At 34.5% G+C, this 20,967-nt stretch overlaps 1 protein-coding gene across 10 annotated transcripts in view; it reads left to right on the top strand.

The window, feature by feature from the left end:
• Positions 1 to 20,967, top strand: part of LOC123560845 (dual oxidase-like) — an 82,176-nt gene that overhangs the window by 60,455 nt on the left and 754 nt on the right. For 8 of the 10 annotated variants that reach the window (XM_053552622.1, XM_053552620.1, XM_053552623.1 and 5 more), the window contains 11 exons: positions 6,552 to 6,692; positions 7,780 to 7,925; positions 9,616 to 9,846; positions 10,274 to 10,364; positions 10,647 to 10,696; positions 11,256 to 11,359; positions 11,901 to 12,078; positions 17,980 to 18,209; positions 18,496 to 18,660; positions 19,159 to 19,314; positions 20,071 to 20,202. In XM_053552622.1, the coding sequence (XP_053408597.1) occupies positions 6,552 to 6,692; positions 7,780 to 7,925; positions 9,616 to 9,846; positions 10,274 to 10,364; positions 10,647 to 10,696; positions 11,256 to 11,359; positions 11,901 to 12,078; positions 17,980 to 18,209; positions 18,496 to 18,660; positions 19,159 to 19,314; positions 20,071 to 20,202 (1,624 nt within the window). Of the gene's footprint in view, positions 1 to 1,945; positions 1,985 to 2,828; positions 2,859 to 6,551; positions 6,693 to 7,779; positions 7,926 to 9,615; positions 9,847 to 10,273; positions 10,365 to 10,646; positions 10,697 to 11,255; positions 11,360 to 11,900; positions 12,079 to 17,979; positions 18,210 to 18,495; positions 18,661 to 19,158; positions 19,315 to 20,070; positions 20,203 to 20,967 lie in introns of all 10 variants that reach the window. The other 2 variants (XM_053552619.1, XM_053552617.1) reach the window with 2 other exon arrangements.

The following is a 20,967-nucleotide window of genomic DNA, read 5'->3' as shown; positions in this document are numbered from 1 at the left end:
GTTTGTTTTTTTTAGGGGGAGGGGGATAGATATCTAGGTATTTGAGAAAAGGGGAATAAAAACCTGATGTAAAGTCAATTTTTGTGGAAAACTGCATGATTTGAAAGAAATTTACTAAGGGGAAGGGGCCTATCAGCGGCCCCTATTACGAAGGGGAAAAACCCTGATTTAATTCTGCCCCCTACACCTCGGTGCCTTTCAATAATTCGTGAATCTAATGCATATTGAAAACAAAAACTGTTTCAAGTTTATTAAAGTTTGAAAGTATTGTTTTTGATAAGTCTAGACTGTGCTGTAAAATCTGTTTCATAGTACAAAATGCAAATCTTGAAGTGCCTATACAGCTTATTTTGCAGTTGAACAATATTGAAATGTGCATCTGTTTAATAAATGATTTACTGCATTTTATCGGTGAATAAATAAAATGAGAACTTCGTTCGGATGCTTAGTAATTAAATCAGGAGTGGGTAGCACGAGTGATTTAATTATTCGCATCATATTATTCATCAACAAAATACAGGAACATATTTTTTGTCAGTCACACTGTGAGTGATATAGGTTTGCTATTTCTTTTAATAGCATTCAGCAAAAAATAAACAGAATTTGTTTGTTGTGAATGGATATGGAAAAACACATCGAGAACTGGTACAATAACTCGCGCTAACTGCTCATGAAAATATTTAATTGCATCTACTGTCAATGTGATATATTCCATTTCCACTAAAAACAAACAAATTCTGTTTATTTTGTTTTGCTGAATGCTAATAAAATAATTAGAAAACCTATATCACTCACAGTGTGACTGATATGGAACTGGTAATACTGATTTTGGGTCAGTTATACTTAGTTATGATAACTTAGTCATAAACTGAACTTTGATCGTTTTTTGTGTTTTATTGAATTAAACTCCTCCGCTTAGCATTGGTTTTATTTCGCCAGATTGGCTCAGAATGCACCACAGACACTCTAGTTTTTCAAAATTTTCGTGGGGATGATACACCAATACCCCACTACCAAAGTCGCTTCTTCGGCGCATCGGGCCTGCAATTTATAAAATGCAAACTACGCCCCTGTTCAGTGCTGAATACTTTACTTTAATCGGTTCTGTTTCCGACGGTTTCGGCTTAGACTTGATGCTTACATATGTTGATGAACCGACTGGAAGAAAATAAGTTGTTCCATTTATTCCAGGGGCGAACTTCCATCAACTACCAACGTAATGATAGAATATTTTTGTAACGATGAAAAATAAATACTGTAATGTTACTTATTTTTGAGTCTTATTTGTTAAGAGGGTGATATCACTAAACAATTTGTTATGATTTTACTGTCTATTTATTTCAGATGGAATTTTCTGTGTTCAAATGGAATCGATTGTTTTGTAAGATGTATAAACATTCTACTGTATTATGATTTTGTTGTAAATGTTTAAAAAAACAGAAGACTGGTTAGAAACGTTTTAATATTTATTTAAAATGTTAAAAACTGAAAATGGCAACATTTTTTTCCTCAGTTTTCCGTCACGAGAGGATTTGTAAAGTATTTTAAGGATTATTGAAATAATTTACTGATTATTTATGAAGTGATATACTGGTCGTTTATAAAGTGATATACTGGTAACTAATGAAGTGTATACAGCAAATTGTTTGATAATTTATAACGAATGTTGGCAGTCGTTTCTAACATATTTGAGATTTCAAGATAATAAAAAAGATTCCGCGAAATAATAAAAATTGAATGGGCCATTCGTCATATTGTTCGTGATTTATGTGACTCCAAATATAAAGAGAGAGAGATTTGTATTTTAACTGAAAGTACATAGAGATGGCGTAGAGCTAGTATTTTTATGAAATATTTGCAATGTAGACATTGAATAGAGCATGTTTTCAATGAACTATATATGGAAAAGGTGTGTAAATTAAGTGTTCATTTCAATAATTTTTAGCCCACGTGATGAGTCACAAGAAGTTATGGATCAACAAAGGTAGTTCCAAATGTTGTGAGAAGTTGTTTCCCTTTAGGGTAGAATGAAATTAGTTCAGTAGATTTATATACTTATATAACATATACAAACACTTAATCTTTCCCGTTACGCATAACCGTAATCTTTTTATCCGCTCTCATATATCTTCCCGAATCGTAGGATTTTTAGCTATAAGTCTAAACTATATATCTTATGTATTAACTTGAGAAAAGGCAATATAGTGTCTTTTATCGATTAGATATGCTTCAGTTTTTAACAGCAGTAGTGTCTGCTTGGTGTATAGCATAACAAACTGTTCAAACATATTCTACCTTTAAGTATGTTTCAGGTTAATTATTTTCAGAACAATTACAACTTACTAATAATAAGTAACTTCAAAGTTTGAATCAGAACAAAATTCATGTGAAGATTGCTGTCAAGTGATTGTAAAATGTGTGCAGGGTAATAAAAAGTGAATTTTTGAAACACCATGAAAAATATCGAATATGAAACTTTCATAAATATCAAGAAAAGGACTATAAGTTGTATCCTTAATTCTTTTTGACGGAGGATAGTGCCAATTCCAGAGGAGACGCTTCTTTTCTTACAACTTACCTTTATCCGAAGTTAGTATTTTAGTTGAAGAAGCGGAAGTTTCAGACTTTGAACCTAGGCGAATGCGGGTCAAGGTTTACTGTGGTACGTCGTCTTGCCACTAGACCACTGCGCCGGTTAACAGTGTTTCATTTTTATTTTAACCGCCAATAAGCACATGACATTACATTAATGATATACTGTACAGTATTTGCTACCTGATTGTCCGCGTTACATCTACTTTACTCTTAACATAATTTTCACATTTAAGGTTACTAGGTAAAATAAAAAGAAAGTCTTGGTAAGTATTAAAGATAATGCACTGCTGCTAATCTTTGTACTAATCACACTGGCCATAGCTTTCGCAGAAGCGGGGGTTCCAACGCCGCGGCGGTGGAGAATTCGTCGCAGAAGCGGTGAAGAAATATGGCCGGCTGACTACATTACGGTAAGTTTTCTAATGGGTTTTCCCATATTTAATCACGTTTGAATGGAAACACCAGTGAGACAGGAGGCCACATGTGTACTCTCCCAGTCACAAACACTTGTTCAGTGCAATTCTTTGTCGTTAATTTAAACACTTCTGTACAGTTTGACGAGGGACTGTCGTTTTTGTAGAATTTCCATTAAAAAGGATAAAATATTGTACAAAGCGACCCCTGAGCACGTTTGCATCAAATCGTAAGTATGACACTGACAAGCAAAAACTACTTCTGAGTAATCGGTGAATCTTTATTGCAAGCATTTAAGCTAATCAACCAAAATGTGATTCCTACGCAGTGGCGGTGGATACAGTTGCAACGCATTGCGTAGGAATCTTCTTTCCTTAATGTTATGGATGGACGTGTAACTTAACTAAACAGCACTTTTCCCAGGAATTTGAATGGGGTATATCCATGAAATCTCTTTGACATAAGACAGCAATAGAAAATGAATGTTTAGAAATAATATTCTATTGATTTGCACTTCCGTTCTGATGAATACATACATGAAATGTAAGCTTAATGTTTTGAACCATAAGAAATGACACCATGTTCTTTTGTACCAAATGCACTTCAATTATGAATGTTCATATGAACGCATGAAATTTCGTTAACTTCATTTTCCCTAAATATGAACAAAATATCAACTGACAATATAGACCGTTTGATTAATTACTGACCACATGCGACTTTTACATCCTGTAACACACCAACTTGACTAATGTACAATACAATTACTTACGTAGCATACCATAACAAAATGCCATTGAGAAGCTGCGTTATACAAATTAAGGATTTTTACAAGAAGGCTGATTCATCTCCACCTCTACAATGTCATTTTCTTTTCTGTAGTTTACCACAGGATTTCAAAATTCCAAGAGAAATGTTTTGATTGATTGTTTCAACATTGAAAAATAAATAAATGGAGAAACAGAGCACAGACAACTAACAAACGACAAACAGAAAGCAGTGATATAATAAATAATTAACAGTAGACAATAACTTGATTCACCAAAAAAAAAACTGTCACATCGCAAATCAAACCTAAGAGACATTTTACTCATTTTCCTAGTGCCAAAAAGACGATAAAGAAACAACTGATTCATAGACCGTCAAAATATAAAGAAAATTGATAATTTGAGAGAATAAGAAATGGTTGACGATGTTTTATTTTATGAATAAAGAAGTTCTATGAAAACTTCTAAGGCGAGAGTTCTTATTTTTCACTATGTTTCTAAACCTTACAAAAATACAAAATACCACTTAATAACATCGTTCTACTTTTCCTCTCGTGTAAGGTAGAACAATTGTACCAATTTACCGTCTTCAACAAAAGAAGCAGAGCGATGTTATGTAATGGATATTTGTATTTTTTTTAATTTTTTTAATTTTTTTACGTAATTGTCTGTACTCAGTTTCTCCGTTTATTTTTCAGTGTTGAAACAAAAAAATATCTTAACTTTTTTCTTGACATTTTGAAATCTTGTGAATAGAAAAGAAAAGGATATTGTAGAAGTAGAGATACATCGGCCTACTTGTAAAAAGTATAACGCATATAACACAGCCAGCTGCTCAATGGCATTTTGTTATGGTATTCTACGTATAAGTAATTGTATTGTGCATTAGTCAAATTGGTATGTTATATGATGTAAAAGTCGCATGTGGTCAGCATTTAATTAAACTATCGATATTGTCAGTTGATATTTGTATATATTCAGGGAAAATGACTTTAAAGAAATCTTTCATGTATTCATATCAACAATCATAATTGAAGCGTATTTGGTATGATAAAACATGGTGTTATTTCTTGGCAGGAGATTATGGTTCAAAACATTAAGCTTACTTTTCGCGTATATATTCAAAAGAATGGAAGTGCAAATCAATTAAATATCATTTCTAAACATTCAGTTTCTATTGCTGTCTAATGTCAAAGAGATTTCACGTATCTATCTTAATCAAAATCTCGGGGGAAATGTTTTAGTTAAGTTAAAAGTCCATAACGAACATTAAAGAAACAAGATCCACCGCAATGTGTTGCAATTGTACCCAACGCCACAGCGTTGGAATCACTTTTTGGTTAATTAATTTATATGCCTGCAATAAAGATTCACCGATTACTCAGAAATAGTTTTTGCTTGACAGTGTCGTACTTACGATTTGATGCTAACGTGCTCAGGGGTCGCTTTGTACAATATTTTACCCTGTTTAATGGAAATTCTACACAAAAAAAAACGGAAATCCCTCGTCAAACTGTACAGAAGTGTTTACATTACCGACAAAGAATTGCACTGAACAAGTGTTTGTGACTGGAAGAGTACACATGTGGCCTCATGTCTCACTGGTTGTTTCCATTCAAACATGAATTAATATGGGAACACTCATTAGAAAACTTACCCTAATGTTGTCAGCCGGCCATATTTCTCCACCGCTTGTGCGACGAATTCTCCACCGCCGCGGCGTTGGAACCACCGCTTCTGCGAAAGCTATGGCCAGTGTGCTAATGGCTTTTCTAACTTTCAATCTAAGTCACAGTATCAAACACAACTGGTAAGTGTAATAAAAGAAAATAGACACAGCAGTACTTATGGTAACACAATAGACACAGCAATGACAGTATTTATGGCAACACAATAGACACAGCAATGACAACACATGAACAAACGAGTTACATTTTATATGTTTATAATATACGTACTGACAATAATTTTATGTTTGTTGAAAATATTTATGTTCTTAGTTTAATAATAAGATGTAAATGAGTAACATAAGTATAAAATTTAACACCATATATGTATGGTTCACAAATGTTATGATTAACAAGAAAAAAAAAAGAGTTATACGTTCAATATTGTAACTTTTGGCATGCCATAGAATATCTTGTGCCGATTTTTATGATTAACAAGAAATAAGAGTTATACGTACAATACTGCAACTTTTTTTGCATGCCATAGAGTATCTTGTGCCGAATTCTTCTTTCTTATTTCAGATTTTATTTTGAATGAAGTGACATTGGATATAAATATGTTCTTTTTTTCTCTATTTACAAATACCAACTGAGCTCTTTAGCTATAGATTTATATATATTCAGTAGTTCTGTTTGTCTTTATTTAGACGTATCTTCCCGTTACTTCATCTGTCTAGCAGAAATTCTTGGTATTTCTAGTTAATATGTATCTTCGTTTCGATTTTTGGTTTTAGTATGTATCTTTTACACATTTTGTTATTAGAGATTTATTTTATTCTAACGTGGCTGTGCTGTTACATTTCTTAATGTATTGTGATTTTAAGTAACACGAGAAGGTTTGAATTTGATGTTTCACTTTCTGATTTAGAGCCAGTAACTCAATTACAAAAAACAAAATGCCAAATTACATATTTCACAGTCTATCTGTATAATGAGAGATGGTAATAGATAATTTATTTTGAAAAATGTGGTGAAGAAATCCCTTACACGAATGAAAAACCTGTTGCAGCTCGTATCTTTTTATTATATTTTTGTACTGTATTGTTAGTGCGGAAGCCCGAAAGCGAACGGGACAGTCGAGCGATGTAACAAGATTCCTGAAGAGCGATTCACAGGCCTCCATCAGTAGTATTGACAGTAGCTCTATGGACACAAATCTTGGTACAAACGTTGGTACCAAGCGCACTGGGTATGCAAGTCTACACACTAATATAATACATTGATCTAGTTTATTTTGAAGCATGGTTTTATAGGGCCTAGTATTTTTATATATTTTTACACTGAGGTTCACTCGGAACATAACATGTATACTTGAACAAAGTTGTGTTAATACCGTTCCTGACTGAATAGAGTTAGATGCAAAAATAAAAATGATAAAACGATTGATCTGATAAGAAATGCAATCACTTTTTCACGTACAAAACTAGTACAGCTCATTGCTTCTTCCACTAACGAGAGGCACACATGTCCAGTTTATTTTTAGAAGATCCTGTTTCTCGATTACTTTCCCATATGTTTATCCTGTTAACCTAAGTGTAACTGTAACTATTCAACATCTAATGTACGAAAGACGGGTGTCTTCGTGGTTTCATACTTCACAATTGAGAACAACGAAATCATGAGTTTCATTATTTTACAGTCCATGACTTCATGAGATCTTTCACACTCCGCAACGTCACGATTGTTGAAACGTTAAATTAAGAAGTTTGAAATCATGAAAAAAAAAAACATTATAAACTTCAAGATTTCACATTTCACGACTTCGCCAATTTTTATTTTATAAAATATGAAATCGCCAAGTTAAAAAATCTTTAAGCATGTGTAATCGTGAAATGTTACGTTCTTCACAATTTCAGGTTTTAAGTTGTGAAGTGTGAACATGAAGACACCACCGGTCTTTCGAACTATGCCATATTAATATTTTCTCATAGCAAGTGATTAATTTATATCATCACTGAAATCAAGAGGGATTTAGACTGATTTCAAAATGACCTAAATAGCCGACGCTAGGGGTTATGGTGGTTGTTGCACCTTGCATTACCTCTCATAGACATTCTTACTGAAACCAAATCTGCTATTTATGTGCTTGGTTGCATTCTATGCTTCAAAGGGATCTTCTTATCTAAGCAAAGACTAAAGGGTCTGAGTGGTGTTGCTGTTTTATTGTCTCTTATGAAGTCTTAACCAAACCAAGTCTTCTTTATCTATGCTTGGTCTTCTTGTAGAATTTTATTGGTAATTACATATTTTAATGTATTTTTAATTTTTTTTTTCAGGTTTATTGCTATTCGAGAGACATACACTCCACTAAAAGCTAAAATGAGACGTCTAAAACATTTTGTTGAAAACAACCGTCAACATATCTTTTACCTTGTTCTCTTTTTCGGAATTTGTTTGGGACTTTTTGCAGAAAGGTTCTATTGTAAGTTTCACTTAAGGTATTCCATCAATAACAAGTAATATTTACTGTACATATTTCAGACAAATTATAGACACACATATTTTCAAAATATGAGTAATTTTCTTCGTGTCAGATTCCAAATATAGATCCTCCTTAATCTAGACTTCTAGTTTCAAAAATCACCCAATAGAGTCAATACCCCGTTCGCGTATAATGGCTACCTAAAGTTTGCATATTCGTCCTTGTTCAACTTTCCCCATCGGGTTCCTTACCCTCCCCTCCCCGCCGGCCCAATTTTGCCCCTTACCTTTTCCTTCCCCTCCATCTATATTTAACATAAATTAATATGTACTTGTTGGATGTTTGAAGCAACCCGTCTGAAATATTTTTCCATTACAGCTACTTTTAGTTGTGGGCCTACTATGCAAATGCGTGACGCTGGGGCTGTGATTTTAGTGTGCTGTGTTTCCGAGTAATCTATCCTTACCTATTTTCTTTTGATTCGCCTTTTGAATCAAATGCCAGACACGATTTTCATTGTACTATTCTCAAGTGTATTTAAGCCATATTTATGATAACAATCTTTTCATTCAATATTGACTTTATTTGTAACTGGATATAACTATCAGGATATGTCTTGGTGTACATAAAAGCAATATTTCCGCGTATAATTTTGTAAAAGAAACAATCGAAATTTCTTTCCCAGATGTAATTTTTTCCGAATTTTTACCAAGGATAAATTCATTTTTTTTGTTCACAAAAATCGACATTATAAAATACATCTTCTCTATTCCTACTACTATCGTCCGAAACCCACTACCCTAGACAAATTTTCTGGGTGTGATCTACCAATTTTAACCCCCTTGCAGGAGGGGGTGCACCCTTCCCCTCCCACACCCTCCCCCATCTCGCCAATTAGCTGGACGATGTGCCCCTTTTCAAGCTGCCACATCCTGACTGCAGCAATGAAACATGTATAGTTTATAACTGGATCTTGTACAACAAAGCCGCAGTTCACGAAAAAGCCCTCTGACAGATTTTATGATTAAGCAGTAGAATTTTCTTTATGCAACTGGATATTTTTGTTCACTCAGTCATGGGATTACTTTTATAAATAATTAAAAGCGTTTGTATTTTTGCCATGAATTAAATGTCAATACATGTAGATAATTAATAAGACATTATTTATCGATGCAAATTGCAATGATTGAAAAACATAAAATGAACAGTGCATAAGATGAATTAGAAGTTCAAAACGCATAATTATATAAGACAATATTTCATTTCTTCTGTTCTTTGCAACTTAAAGAAACTTTGCAAGTATAATGAAGAATTTATTGGTGCAAACTTTATCATGAAATGATGTGGCATAAATTTTCTCAAAATGACGCGCTCGCAAGCAATATATATGTATATATTTAAAAATGTATCGCTTATATGGATTGTTTAATTTCAATGCTATTTTAAAATTCTTAAACTCCCTTTCGTATTAAAAGCTGCAAAAGACTAATTTAGATTTTCTCCAAAGAGTTCGCTTTATACTATTTTACCATGAAACGATTGAAAATAAACATTCTGGGTGATATTTAATTGAATTTACTTCAAACTGAAAGTCTAGCTACAGTCCTATTGAAAAGTTTGCTATGGTGATTATGACGATTGAAACAAAATCGTCTTTTACTTGATCTATCAATATGATTTGACATTACAGATTATACGGTAGAACGTGAGCACAGCGGATTACGTGCCATAATGAGTTACGGAATCAGTACAACACGCGGGGCGGCAGCAGCCATGTCCTTCTGTTTTTCTTTGTTGTTACTGACCATGGTCAGAAATACCATCACGTTTCTTAGAGGAACATTCTTAAACTTGTATGTCCCGTTTGATTCTGTTGTGTCTTTCCATAAAGTTGTAGCCTGGGCTGCACTGTTCTTCACAGGTATTATTTCACATCTTTTAGCAGTTATTTATGAGTTTCTGTATGTTGATAGAGTTGTTATATTTTCTGGTCCTTTGGGATCATAGAGTCATTTAAATTTTTCTTAACAGTGTTCCGCTTAAACCGGCGCTGCCAGGCGTGATAGCGTTGCACATTTCACTACCTCACATACTTAATCAAACAGAAACTGGCGTTAATTTGCTTGTTTGTGTGCTATATTTTCTAATAGATTTTATTTTCAATTCCAAATTTAGTTATGAAAAACTTGTTTTGTAATTGAAATTATCGGTTAATGTTAGCCACGTGTACTACGTAATTATTAATCTTCCACAAGACACATTTGGTAATCTGTGCGAATTTAGTAAAGAGATTTTACTTATTCGGAACACATCTCAAATTGTACAGTGTTGGTTTCTTTGTCTTTCAGCTTTACACGTTGTAGGCTACGGATTCAACTTTTATCAGCTTGCCACTCAGCCAACAAAATACTTCTGTATATTTGATACTGTTGTTTTCAGGTACCATATGAGAACAGTTTTGATATGTAAATTAAATTCGTTAAACTATCCATGTCTCCACATTTTCAGTAATTTTCATAAACGTCTCGGTATATTTTATTTTTTCAAACTCTTGAACTTAAATTACTTGCTCACTTGGGTAAAGTGCATTTCACAGACGTACAGAGTGATAAGATGAGAGATTACATATTTTTCGCCATATATATCCCTTTGTAATGTTTCACGTTTTGTTTCTTACGCATCGTTGTTTTAGTTAAACAAATGCATCCATTTTTCTTACAGAGCAGACATTTTACCAACATTCAATTTCTGGTTCTTCGGAAATGTTACTGGTATGTACTTTTCAATTTAAAAGCAGAATAAAATTATTGATGTTATAAATACAATAAAACCCCTAGTTTTCAATGATACATACATTAATAAAAAGTTAAGGTTACCATGAAGTATAACAATTGTCACATGCTTGTCATTATCAAAATGTAAACTTCTACTCAAGAGGGTAAAAGTGCACAAGACAAGGAGGGGCATCCGTGGCCACTGTCCTCAAATCACTTTCCCCTCATCGATGTGGGTTCGAGCCTTGCCCGGGGCGTTAAATTCTATATGTGAGGAAGTCACCCAGCTGGCTAACGGAATGTCGATGGTTCTACCTGGGTGCCCACCCATGATGAAATAATGAATGCAGGGGCGCCTAGGATCTTCAATGGCTGGAAAGTCGCCATATGACCTAAAATTGTGTCGATGTGACGTTACAAATAGCCGGATACAACAAATGTCCAAGTACTTTTTACTATGACGCGTTTTGCAGTGGCCAGATGTTGGTCTTTATAACATTTTACAATTTTAACTGAAATCGTGGTAAAGTGAATTAACTACTTTCATGTATTTCAGGATTTACCGGACTTCTTTTGGTTATTGTTATATGCATAATCTACGTGTTTGCAACACAAACAGCCCGAAGACTTGTCTTTAATGCATTCTGGTTATCTCATAAGGTATTAAATGTTACTGTATGATTTGATTTTATTGAATATTATTTTGTAACGAACTATGGGCACAAATAGTACTGCTTTACTCGTATGCAATGGTAAGAAATCACTCCAACGCTTGAAAGTTCTGTTTTGCGATTAAAATTTCATTTGGACCTTAATTTATACTTCGTTGAATATCAAAGAACGAATGGAAGATAATTTTAATGGTGAAAGGGTCGCATAGCTATAAATACTTTCTGTCTTGCAAGGAAAACTAACTACACTTATTTTATTCAGCTATGAAAACCAGACAATGACCTTGAAGCTGTAACTTATGGATGCTAAAAGTATCTTATCGGCTTTTCAAGAGGACGTATATTTCTTTCTAACATATACCAGCCTGAATTGAAATAGATCCAAGAACATTTTCAAATTTGTTTACAGTCATTTTATTATTGAAATGTTGTTGCACATTTGACAAAAGGATTAATAAATACGTATTCATTAATTCTTCGATATGACATACAACTCAGACACAAACAACAGAAGTTGACTCCAATTTCAGCTAATTGCCATCCTGTATGTCTTGACGATTCTACACGGAGCATCAATGATCGTGCAGAAACCCATGTTCTACTTGTACTTTGTCGGCCCGGCGATTATATTTACCATAGATAAGGTGATCAGTCTCAGCAGGAAAAGAATGGAGATTGCGATTGTGAGAGCTGAGAATCTAGCTTCTGGTAAGTACTAGTTGTTTTGTTACACGCGTCTTTTGTGGGGATACCATTGTCAGTTTGGACAGCGAAAATATTTTATTGAATTTCAAAAGTATTGTCGTAATTCAGATTTAGTGAAATTTAAAAACGCTTCTATGACAAGGCATATCAACCTGACTATTATGGAGATACTATTTACAAACTCCATAATACTGTGTGTTATTGCAGTTTTCCAACTGTATTTCATGAAGTTATAAAAGTTTTATCAAAAGAGGTTATGACCCGACTATGTCGAGATAAAATGCATGTTACACGGTGCTTATGGAGTCTATATTTTGCAAGCATTATCAGTTTATAAAAATAAAGAACGCGCATTCTAGCATAAAACTGCTGTTCTTGTCACTTTTCGGGGGTGTTTTAATAGGAGAGAAAACGTGTGTTAACAGAGAGATTCTCGCGCTCGCGTGCTGTTATAACACCTTTTTATGTATGCGTGATCCGTGACAAAGCGTAAACGTCATTCGGCCCCAGAACGGATAATTCAAAACGAAATGACGTCAACGTAAAAAACAACCCAGACATTCCCACGCATTTCATGGAAAATTAATGACGTTGAGAGACATTGTATCCATTTATCAGTTTTTACGCGTTTTATGCTAGAATAGCGTTAGCGCATGTTCATTTCGTGTGATAACATTTGCAGAATCCCTCGGGATACGTTGGTACCCTCGCCCTAACGGGCTCGGGTACCAGCCAATCCCTCGGGATTCTGCAGATGTTATAACACGAAAAAACATGCGTTATCCCTACAATCCAATTCCTACTGGGAATACGCTTAAAATCGGTTGCGCAACGTCCGGTGCTGGTGTTGCGCGTAAAAGAAAGACGAAATTAAGATATGCGAAGTTATGATTTTGCTTAGTATGATAGAAGAATATTTTTTTTTCGAAAAAAGGAAAATGCTATTCGACACAAATATGATGATACATCATAGAATCTATATGTAAAACATCTGGTTTGTAATTTATGATTCGGCTCTGTTATCACAAAAACTCTGGCGACACGAAGCGTGAGAAAAGTATGAAATCAACAAAAATGGTAGTTTCTGACCTCATATGCCTAATCTGAGGACATCTGATGCTTTTTATGATAACTCAACTGTTATGAAGTAACGGATATCAAAATCATTTGCTTCAAATCCTGCTTACGGGGACATATTTGACAAAAAATCATCGGGAATGGGGTTGCGCACCGGGAATGGAGTTGCTCGTATACATCATAATAAATATAATGTATACGCGCAACTCCATTCCCGGGGCGCAACCCCATTCCCGATTGTTTTTTGCCAATCTTTCCCCCAAAAGCAACATTTCATTCAAGTGCATGTAATATTTATGACTGTTTTACACGTGTTTGATCATTAGAAGTCACATTTCCAGAAAGAAGGCACAAGAGTTAGAAAATTAGCATTTTTCATGATTCCATACTTTTTGACAGTTACAGCCAGCAGAGTTTTCGTGATATCAGGGCTGATTCTTAACTTAATAATTTGGTATTTCAAACATATGATCTTTGTTCATTTTTGTGTCGAATAGCATTTTGCTTTTTTCGAAAACACTCGTAAATGTCATTATTTACAAAAACAAAAACCTACCTACCTCGATTTTGTATATATTGATGAGCAACACCGGCACCGGAAGTCGCGCAACCCATTTTAAGCGTATTACCAGTGGGAACTGGATTGCGCGTTTACCACCCGTGAGAATTCACCGAGCGTACGAAACCACGTTTTCTGGTGCAAAAGTATTTCAAACATATGATCTTTGTTCATTTTTGTGTCGAATAGCATTTTGCTTTTTTCGAAAACACTCGTAAATGTGTCATTATTAACAAAACCAAAAACCCACCTACCTCGATTTTGTATATATTGATGCGCAACACCAGCACCGGAAGTCGCGCAACCCATTTTAAGCGTATTACCAGTGGGAATTGGATTGCGCGTTTACCACCCGTGAGAATTCACCGAGCGTACGAAACCACGTTTTCTGGTGCAAAATTATTTATGAATAATAATTATAATAACATCTTTATTTATAGAAGGTAGCACATGAAGATAGATCGGTACAAAGTACAAATGATATATCTTAATTTTAAATGTGGCCTTCTGAAAAACAACAACAACCGAATACAATTTACACTATCACACAACCGAATTATTATCACATTCATCCTTATTAATATCACATTCATTCTTAAAAAATACCGCTTAAAACAGATATTGCATTTAAGTATCTATTTATACAATTTCCATTTAGGCAATCACTTAGTTATAATAATCAATCATATTATAATGGTATAGTTATAATTCAGCTGTTATAAACAAAGAGATTCTTTAGGCAGTCAACTCTAAGATATACTTTTTATACGCCCGTTCAAAAAACGGGACGTATTATGGGAACGCCCCTGGCGAGCGGGCGCGCGGCGTCCACAGACTTTGTCAGGAGCATATCTTCTTCATGCATGGAGGGATTTTGATGAAAATTGGCAAAGTTGTTCATCACCATGAGACGGAGTGTCATGCGCAAGAACCAGATCCCTAGGTCTAAGGTCAAGGTCACACTTAGAGGTCAAAGGTCAAATTCAAGAATGACTTTGTCCGGAGCATGTCTTCTTCATGCATGGAGGGATTTTGATGTGACTTGACACAATTGTTTACCATCATGAGACAGAGTGTCCTGCACAAGAACCAGGTCCTTAAGTCTAAGGTCAAGGTCACACTTAGAGGTCAAAGGATACAAGTATGAAAACTTTGTCCGGAGCATTTCTTCTTCATGCATGGAGAGATTTTGATATAACTTGGCACAAATGTTCACCACTATGAGACAAAGTGTCTTGCACAAGAACCAGGTCTAAGGTCAAGGTCACACTTAAGAGGCCAAAGGTTAGATACAAGAATGACTTTGTCCAAAGCATTTCTTCTTCATGCATGGAGGGATTTTAAAGTAACTTGACATAATTGTTCACCATCATGAGGCGGAGTATCATGCGTAAGAACTAGGTCCCTAGGTCTAAGGTCAAGGTCACACTTAGAGGTCAAAGGATACAAGAATGAAAACTTTGTCCGGGGCATATCTTCTTCATGCATGGAGGGATTTTAATATAACTTGGCACAATTGTACACCATCATGAGACGAAGTGTCATGCGCAGGTCTCTTCCTTAGAATTACTTCCCTTCGTTGTTACTATAAATAGCTTATATTGTAAGTTTTTCATTACTAGTCGTAGGGAATAATCGAGACAACTTTTCTGTAGTACAACATGCATGTTGCATCCAATTTTGAGGTGTATTACCTGGTTAGGATTTTGTGTGGACTTACAATTTTTTTTTTCAGATTAACTTCCCTTAGTTGTTACTATAAATAACTTATATTGTAACTTTTTTTATAAGGAATCAGGTCAGTAATTCGGTCGAAAATGTGCTTCCGTGGTGTAGTCGAAAGAAGTCCATAATAAATAGATCCTAATTTTCCCATTTTCTGCGCAAAGTCGTGTAGAACGAGTGCTTTAATCACACTTTTTCGCTACTAGAATACATTCTGCATGAAATGAGACGGTTTTCATGTTCATACAACCCACATGGCAAGTTTTGCAGATAGAAACCGGAAGTAGGTGTTTATTGCGCGGAGGAGAGCAAATATGCACCATTTTTAGGGTAGCAGACCACAACTGACTGGCATTTCACTAGGAACTATTCAACCCCCTATTTTCTTTTCATTTTTGCGTTAATTTGTGATAGAACTTTCATGAAAAATTGGTGTAGGAAAAAGTGATGATCTCTAAAGATACGTAAAGACGACATGAAGTTGTCGTTTTTTATATGAAACAAAGAAGGATTTGAATTACTGACCTTTAACCTATAATTGACCGGTCAGTAGGTCAGAGACCACCAATTCAAAAAAGTACAGGGAACTTACTGGGAATGAGGTAAGTGTATACCTGGGAATAAGGTAACGTCTGTGCGTTCTGATTGGTCAGTCATGTAAACAAACCCAGGAAGAGATTATTTTTTCAAAATTGATATTTTTTCACTGCATTTACAGTATTTTATTATACATTTTGACAAAATTTGCTACATTTTATGTGTATTGAAAAAAAGTTTTATCAAACGAATTTCTCCCGCCATGCCAACGATGTAAACAGGGGGTCATCTCATTCACACGAAAATTACTTATATAAAGTATCACTATTCATATGTTTTTCGTCCGATATTTTGGTAGAACTAAGATAGTTCTTGAAAACTATGTAGTTAGATATACATGTTTCGATGTATGGAAGGCCGTACACGCCATAATGTTATAATGTAAGTCTATGGGAAAACAATTGGTGGTCTCTACCCCGTAGGGAACAAAATCCAACGCAGTGATCTCCCTTGCCGCTCCGCTCATCCATGAGCGAAGCGGCAAGGGAGATCACTGCGTTGGAATTTGCGTAGGGAAAAACCAAGACCACTTTTCTGTGGTACAACATAGATATTACTTTCAAATATTAGGTGTATATTAAGGTACCTCTTCCTGGTAAGGAATTTTTATGTGGTTTTAGAAAAACAAAAGAATTACAATAATTACTATTAAAACAACCACAAAATTAAAATTCTATTTGCAAATACAGGTGATAGTGTAAAGAAATTTGCTCTGACGGGCGTGTATTGTGACATTCTGGCACTCTTGTTATATTTCTTTTTAAAATATGTTAGAGAACATGTGAAGATAATTTCATTTGATATTGAATTCCAAACGTTTGCACCATTGTAACAAAAGGTTTTTTACCATAATTTGTACGATATTTAGGTATAACTATGTCATTATGAGCAGCAGATCTTAGATTGTATGCTTCATTGCTGGAAAAGGTTAAAATTTCAGAGATATATGACGGTGCTAAATTGTTGCAAGCTTTGTAAATAAAGACACCCGTGTGGAAGTTACATCTTTCATTAAATGACACCCATCCAAGTTCTTTTAACATATCTTTTGTTCTTGTTTGGAACGTTTAATTCAAACTTATTCTTGCAGCTCTACCTTGAACTTTCATTATTTTCTTTAAAAAACTCTTATTTCCTTGACACCATACAGTACTACAATAATCAAATATTGACATTATATATGCATTATAGAATAACTTTTTCATTTCATCTATCAAACAGTAAGACAGACGTCTCAATAATGCTATTTTTGAGTTAAGTTTAGTGCAAACTGTTTCAATTTGAACATTCCACGACAATGTGTTGTCTATATAAACACCTAATAATTTTTGCACCTCGACTTTTTCTATAACTTGCTTGGAAATACTTAAAAATAGTTCTTTACAATTGTTACTTTTTTGTTTAGTACACAAAATCATGCATTCTGTTTTCTTTGGATGAAGTGACATGTTTGAATTCCACCATTGTTGCACAACATCTAAATTCTACCGGAGTTTAGTTTGCACTTGATCTAAATCATAATCTGATTCATACACATAGTGGTCTATATTGCCACTTTTGAAGCTAAAACGATATCATTGATATATAGTTAGAGTAAAAGTGGATTAAGAATAAAATCTTGATAAACTCCAGAGGTTACAAGCATACTTTTAGATTCATTCTTACGGGTTGAAAAATCAGTCATGATTAACGGAAATAGAATCAAACATCGTTGATGTTTCAATTGTTAAGATATTAAAGAATATAGAAGTACTTCGTTCGTAATATATTTACTATCGGCTCACCCAAAAATGGACATGAAACTAGATTATAAAATACCGCTTTTCTCGTTGTGATTTTATAATTCTTAGAAAATGGTCATAGAATGACATTTATTTCGAAATATTTTGATGATATGTATGTTAGTGCACGCTGCTGTACATTTTTCATATTTTTCTATATTGCAGATATAACATTCATAGAGTTTAAACGCCCTCCAAGATTCGAATACAAGTCCGGTCAGTGGGTCAGGATTGCATGCAGCTCACAAGGACAAAATGAATACCACCCATTCACCCTAACATCAGCGCCTCACGAAGACACACTCTCTCTTCATATAAGAGCTGTTGGTCCTTGGACACATGCATTTAGAAGTCTTTTCGATCAGGACTGCCTTAAAGAGTCACCTTACCCGAAGGTATGCGTACATTGTCTAATGTTTATATTTCATATCTTTATGGTTGAATTTAGAACACGTTTTATGTAAAACCGTTATTATGTCCATTCCGAACATTATGACACGTTAAAGAACTATGCTGGTGTCTGTTAGATCTAGTCTAAACATTATTCCTTCTTAAAGAAGGCAAACAGCTGTTGGAAGATTATATGTATACATTTTTAAAACAGACGAAACTATTGTAAAGAAAGTCAGTGCCTAAAATCAGTTTTGTACAACTACAATATTTGCTCTCTCCTTTCAACAGCTGTTTCTAGACGGTCCTTATGGTGCAGGGCAGCAGGACTGGTATACGTACGACGTATCTGTCCTAGTTGGAGCAGGCATTGGCGTCACACCTTACGCTTCTATACTGAAAGACTTTGTACACATGGCGACCATCAAAAGTACATACAAGATAAGGTGCCAAAAGGTAAAACATTTCCACCTAGGTGAAACGTACAAGTTCTTGTCAGAAATAAAGAGCTTTTGCATTTTATAGGACGTTTCAGATATATACAATACGTTTTCTATTGCAACAGTAATAAGTATATTTTAACTGATTTTAAGTGAGAAATTGACAAACATTTGCTGATATTAATGTCATGGGGCCGTAAAGACGCTCGCAAAGTTCCGTATTATTATGTATTCTCTGTTGGCATTTCGGCATTCTTCGGTTTTAAACGTAGTTCAATGCGTACACAGCTTTCGGTAAAACCTGGAGATTGCCGAAATTGTGTACGGAGAAAACGTAATTTGTCGTCAGTCGTTACGGATCTACAACCATAGTAAATCAATCACCAAACATTAAGTTAGATTGTTTTTTGTTTTTTTTCTGTTGGTCTTCAATGTTGTTTATTGCAATGCTTGATTAAAGTTTGTAAAAGCTCTTGATAAACGAAAAAAGTTGTTTATAAAACTTTTTTTTCAGTTGTATTTTATTTGGGTGACCGGAAGTCAGAGACATTTTGAATGGCTGCTGGACATCTTACAGGAAGTTGAGGCAATAGATCAAAAGGGAATTGTCTCTACTGACATATTCATCACACAGTTCTTTCAGAACTTTGATCTTAGAACAGCCATGCTGGTAATTAAATATACTCATATATGTTCTACTGGAGTATAGCGACAAACTATATATGGATGAAGCTAGATGTAATCATAGTAAAATATTTCCCAACTGACAACGTATAGTGGGGCTGGAGTGCTGATAGTTTTAATCACTCTTTATAGCTATTTGCTTTGTTACATAATAGAAATATTTGTGTTCTTCTATGCCTGGTGAAACTTTTAAGGATCTTGCTTCCTGATACACTTCAAAGCATCAAAATGTTCAAAAACTCATAGTCTCAAATGGTCAAAACATCGCATCATAGCGTCAAAATGTTCAAAACAACACAGCGTCCTTCACAGCGGCATCACAGCGTCAAAATACTCTAGTAATTGTTCAAAACAAGTGGCATTGTGGAGTTTTCAGTCAATGTTTCATAGAATGACATAAATTCAGACAAATTCCTTATCATTTAATAACATATCTGACTGCTTGACAATGACACTCAGCAGTTTTTTTGTTTTGTTTTTTTACAATTTACAGATTACACCATTGATTGGTAAAACTTCATTTGAATTTGCTAATAGTACAAATACTAACAACTATTTTTGTAAACTTCGGAATATTTTCAAAATGACCTGTAGTTTGATCAGAATTTGCTGTAACAAAGTTGCTCCATCTTTCAGTTTGATAAAAAACTGTCATCCTCATTTTATATCTAAATCAGATGTGTTTACATGTAATTTATATAACATGTCTTAAAAAGCTTTCAGATATTCATTGTTTTTACAGTATATTTGTGAGGAACATTTCCAGAAGGTTTCCGGAGGTCGAAGTGTATTCACAAATTTAAAAGCAAGCACACACTTCGGACGCCCGCATCTGGGGAGTATGTTTAAAACAGTGCATAGGGCGCACCCGATGGTAAGTTTCCAAACAACTTTGATACCATTGTATAAGGATCGGAATGATATTAAAGTATGGTATTTGTATGTTTCAGTGTAAAATTGAAATATCTTTCACAGAGTGAACATCACACGAAATGCACTTACGAGTGACCACACCACGGGTTAAAAACGTAAGATCTGTTGTTCACCAAGGATAGGTAGTTTAACCAATTCTATTAATTATACCCACGTTAACGAAGTACAAGAGCTGACAAACTGAAGTCGCCATATCGGTGCATGCGTGCACCTGTGACAGCACTTGGATGATAGTTGGATTGAGTTCATTTTGGTACACGGGTATATAATCTTAAGACACAGGTCGATGATGATTAAGGTTACAATCCACCATTTTTTGCCAGAGTTATGGTATGCTTTCGACTTAAAATTACGCAAATTTCGATGTTCATTCGAGAAATCTTGAAAGGATTAATGAGTTGAATGACAGGAACTTGATTGTAAACTGCAGGCCTTGTTCGACTTCAATTAAAATTCACCAATTTTTGAGATTTGGTCTTTTTCTACGCAAAACTTCAGTTTTCCTACAGACGTTTTACAACTGTAAAATATGTCTTTAGTGCTGTTTCGGGAGTATTATTTATTCTGGCGAAAGGTGGCCAATAATTCTGGTTGCACTTGATTCTAAAACTAATGGTTTTAACAAAACTGTATCCATTTTGTAGGCATGTACCAGTGAACAATATAATGTATTTTACTGTGAAATTACAAGCTATAAGTTATTTCG

This window comes from Mercenaria mercenaria, chromosome 10, assembly GCF_021730395.1.
Source record: "Mercenaria mercenaria strain notata chromosome 10, MADL_Memer_1, whole genome shotgun sequence".
Taxonomy (NCBI): domain Eukaryota; kingdom Metazoa; phylum Mollusca; class Bivalvia; order Venerida; family Veneridae; genus Mercenaria; species Mercenaria mercenaria.
Note: the sequence above shows the minus strand (reverse complement) of the source record. Positions and strands in the feature narration are given on the sequence as shown.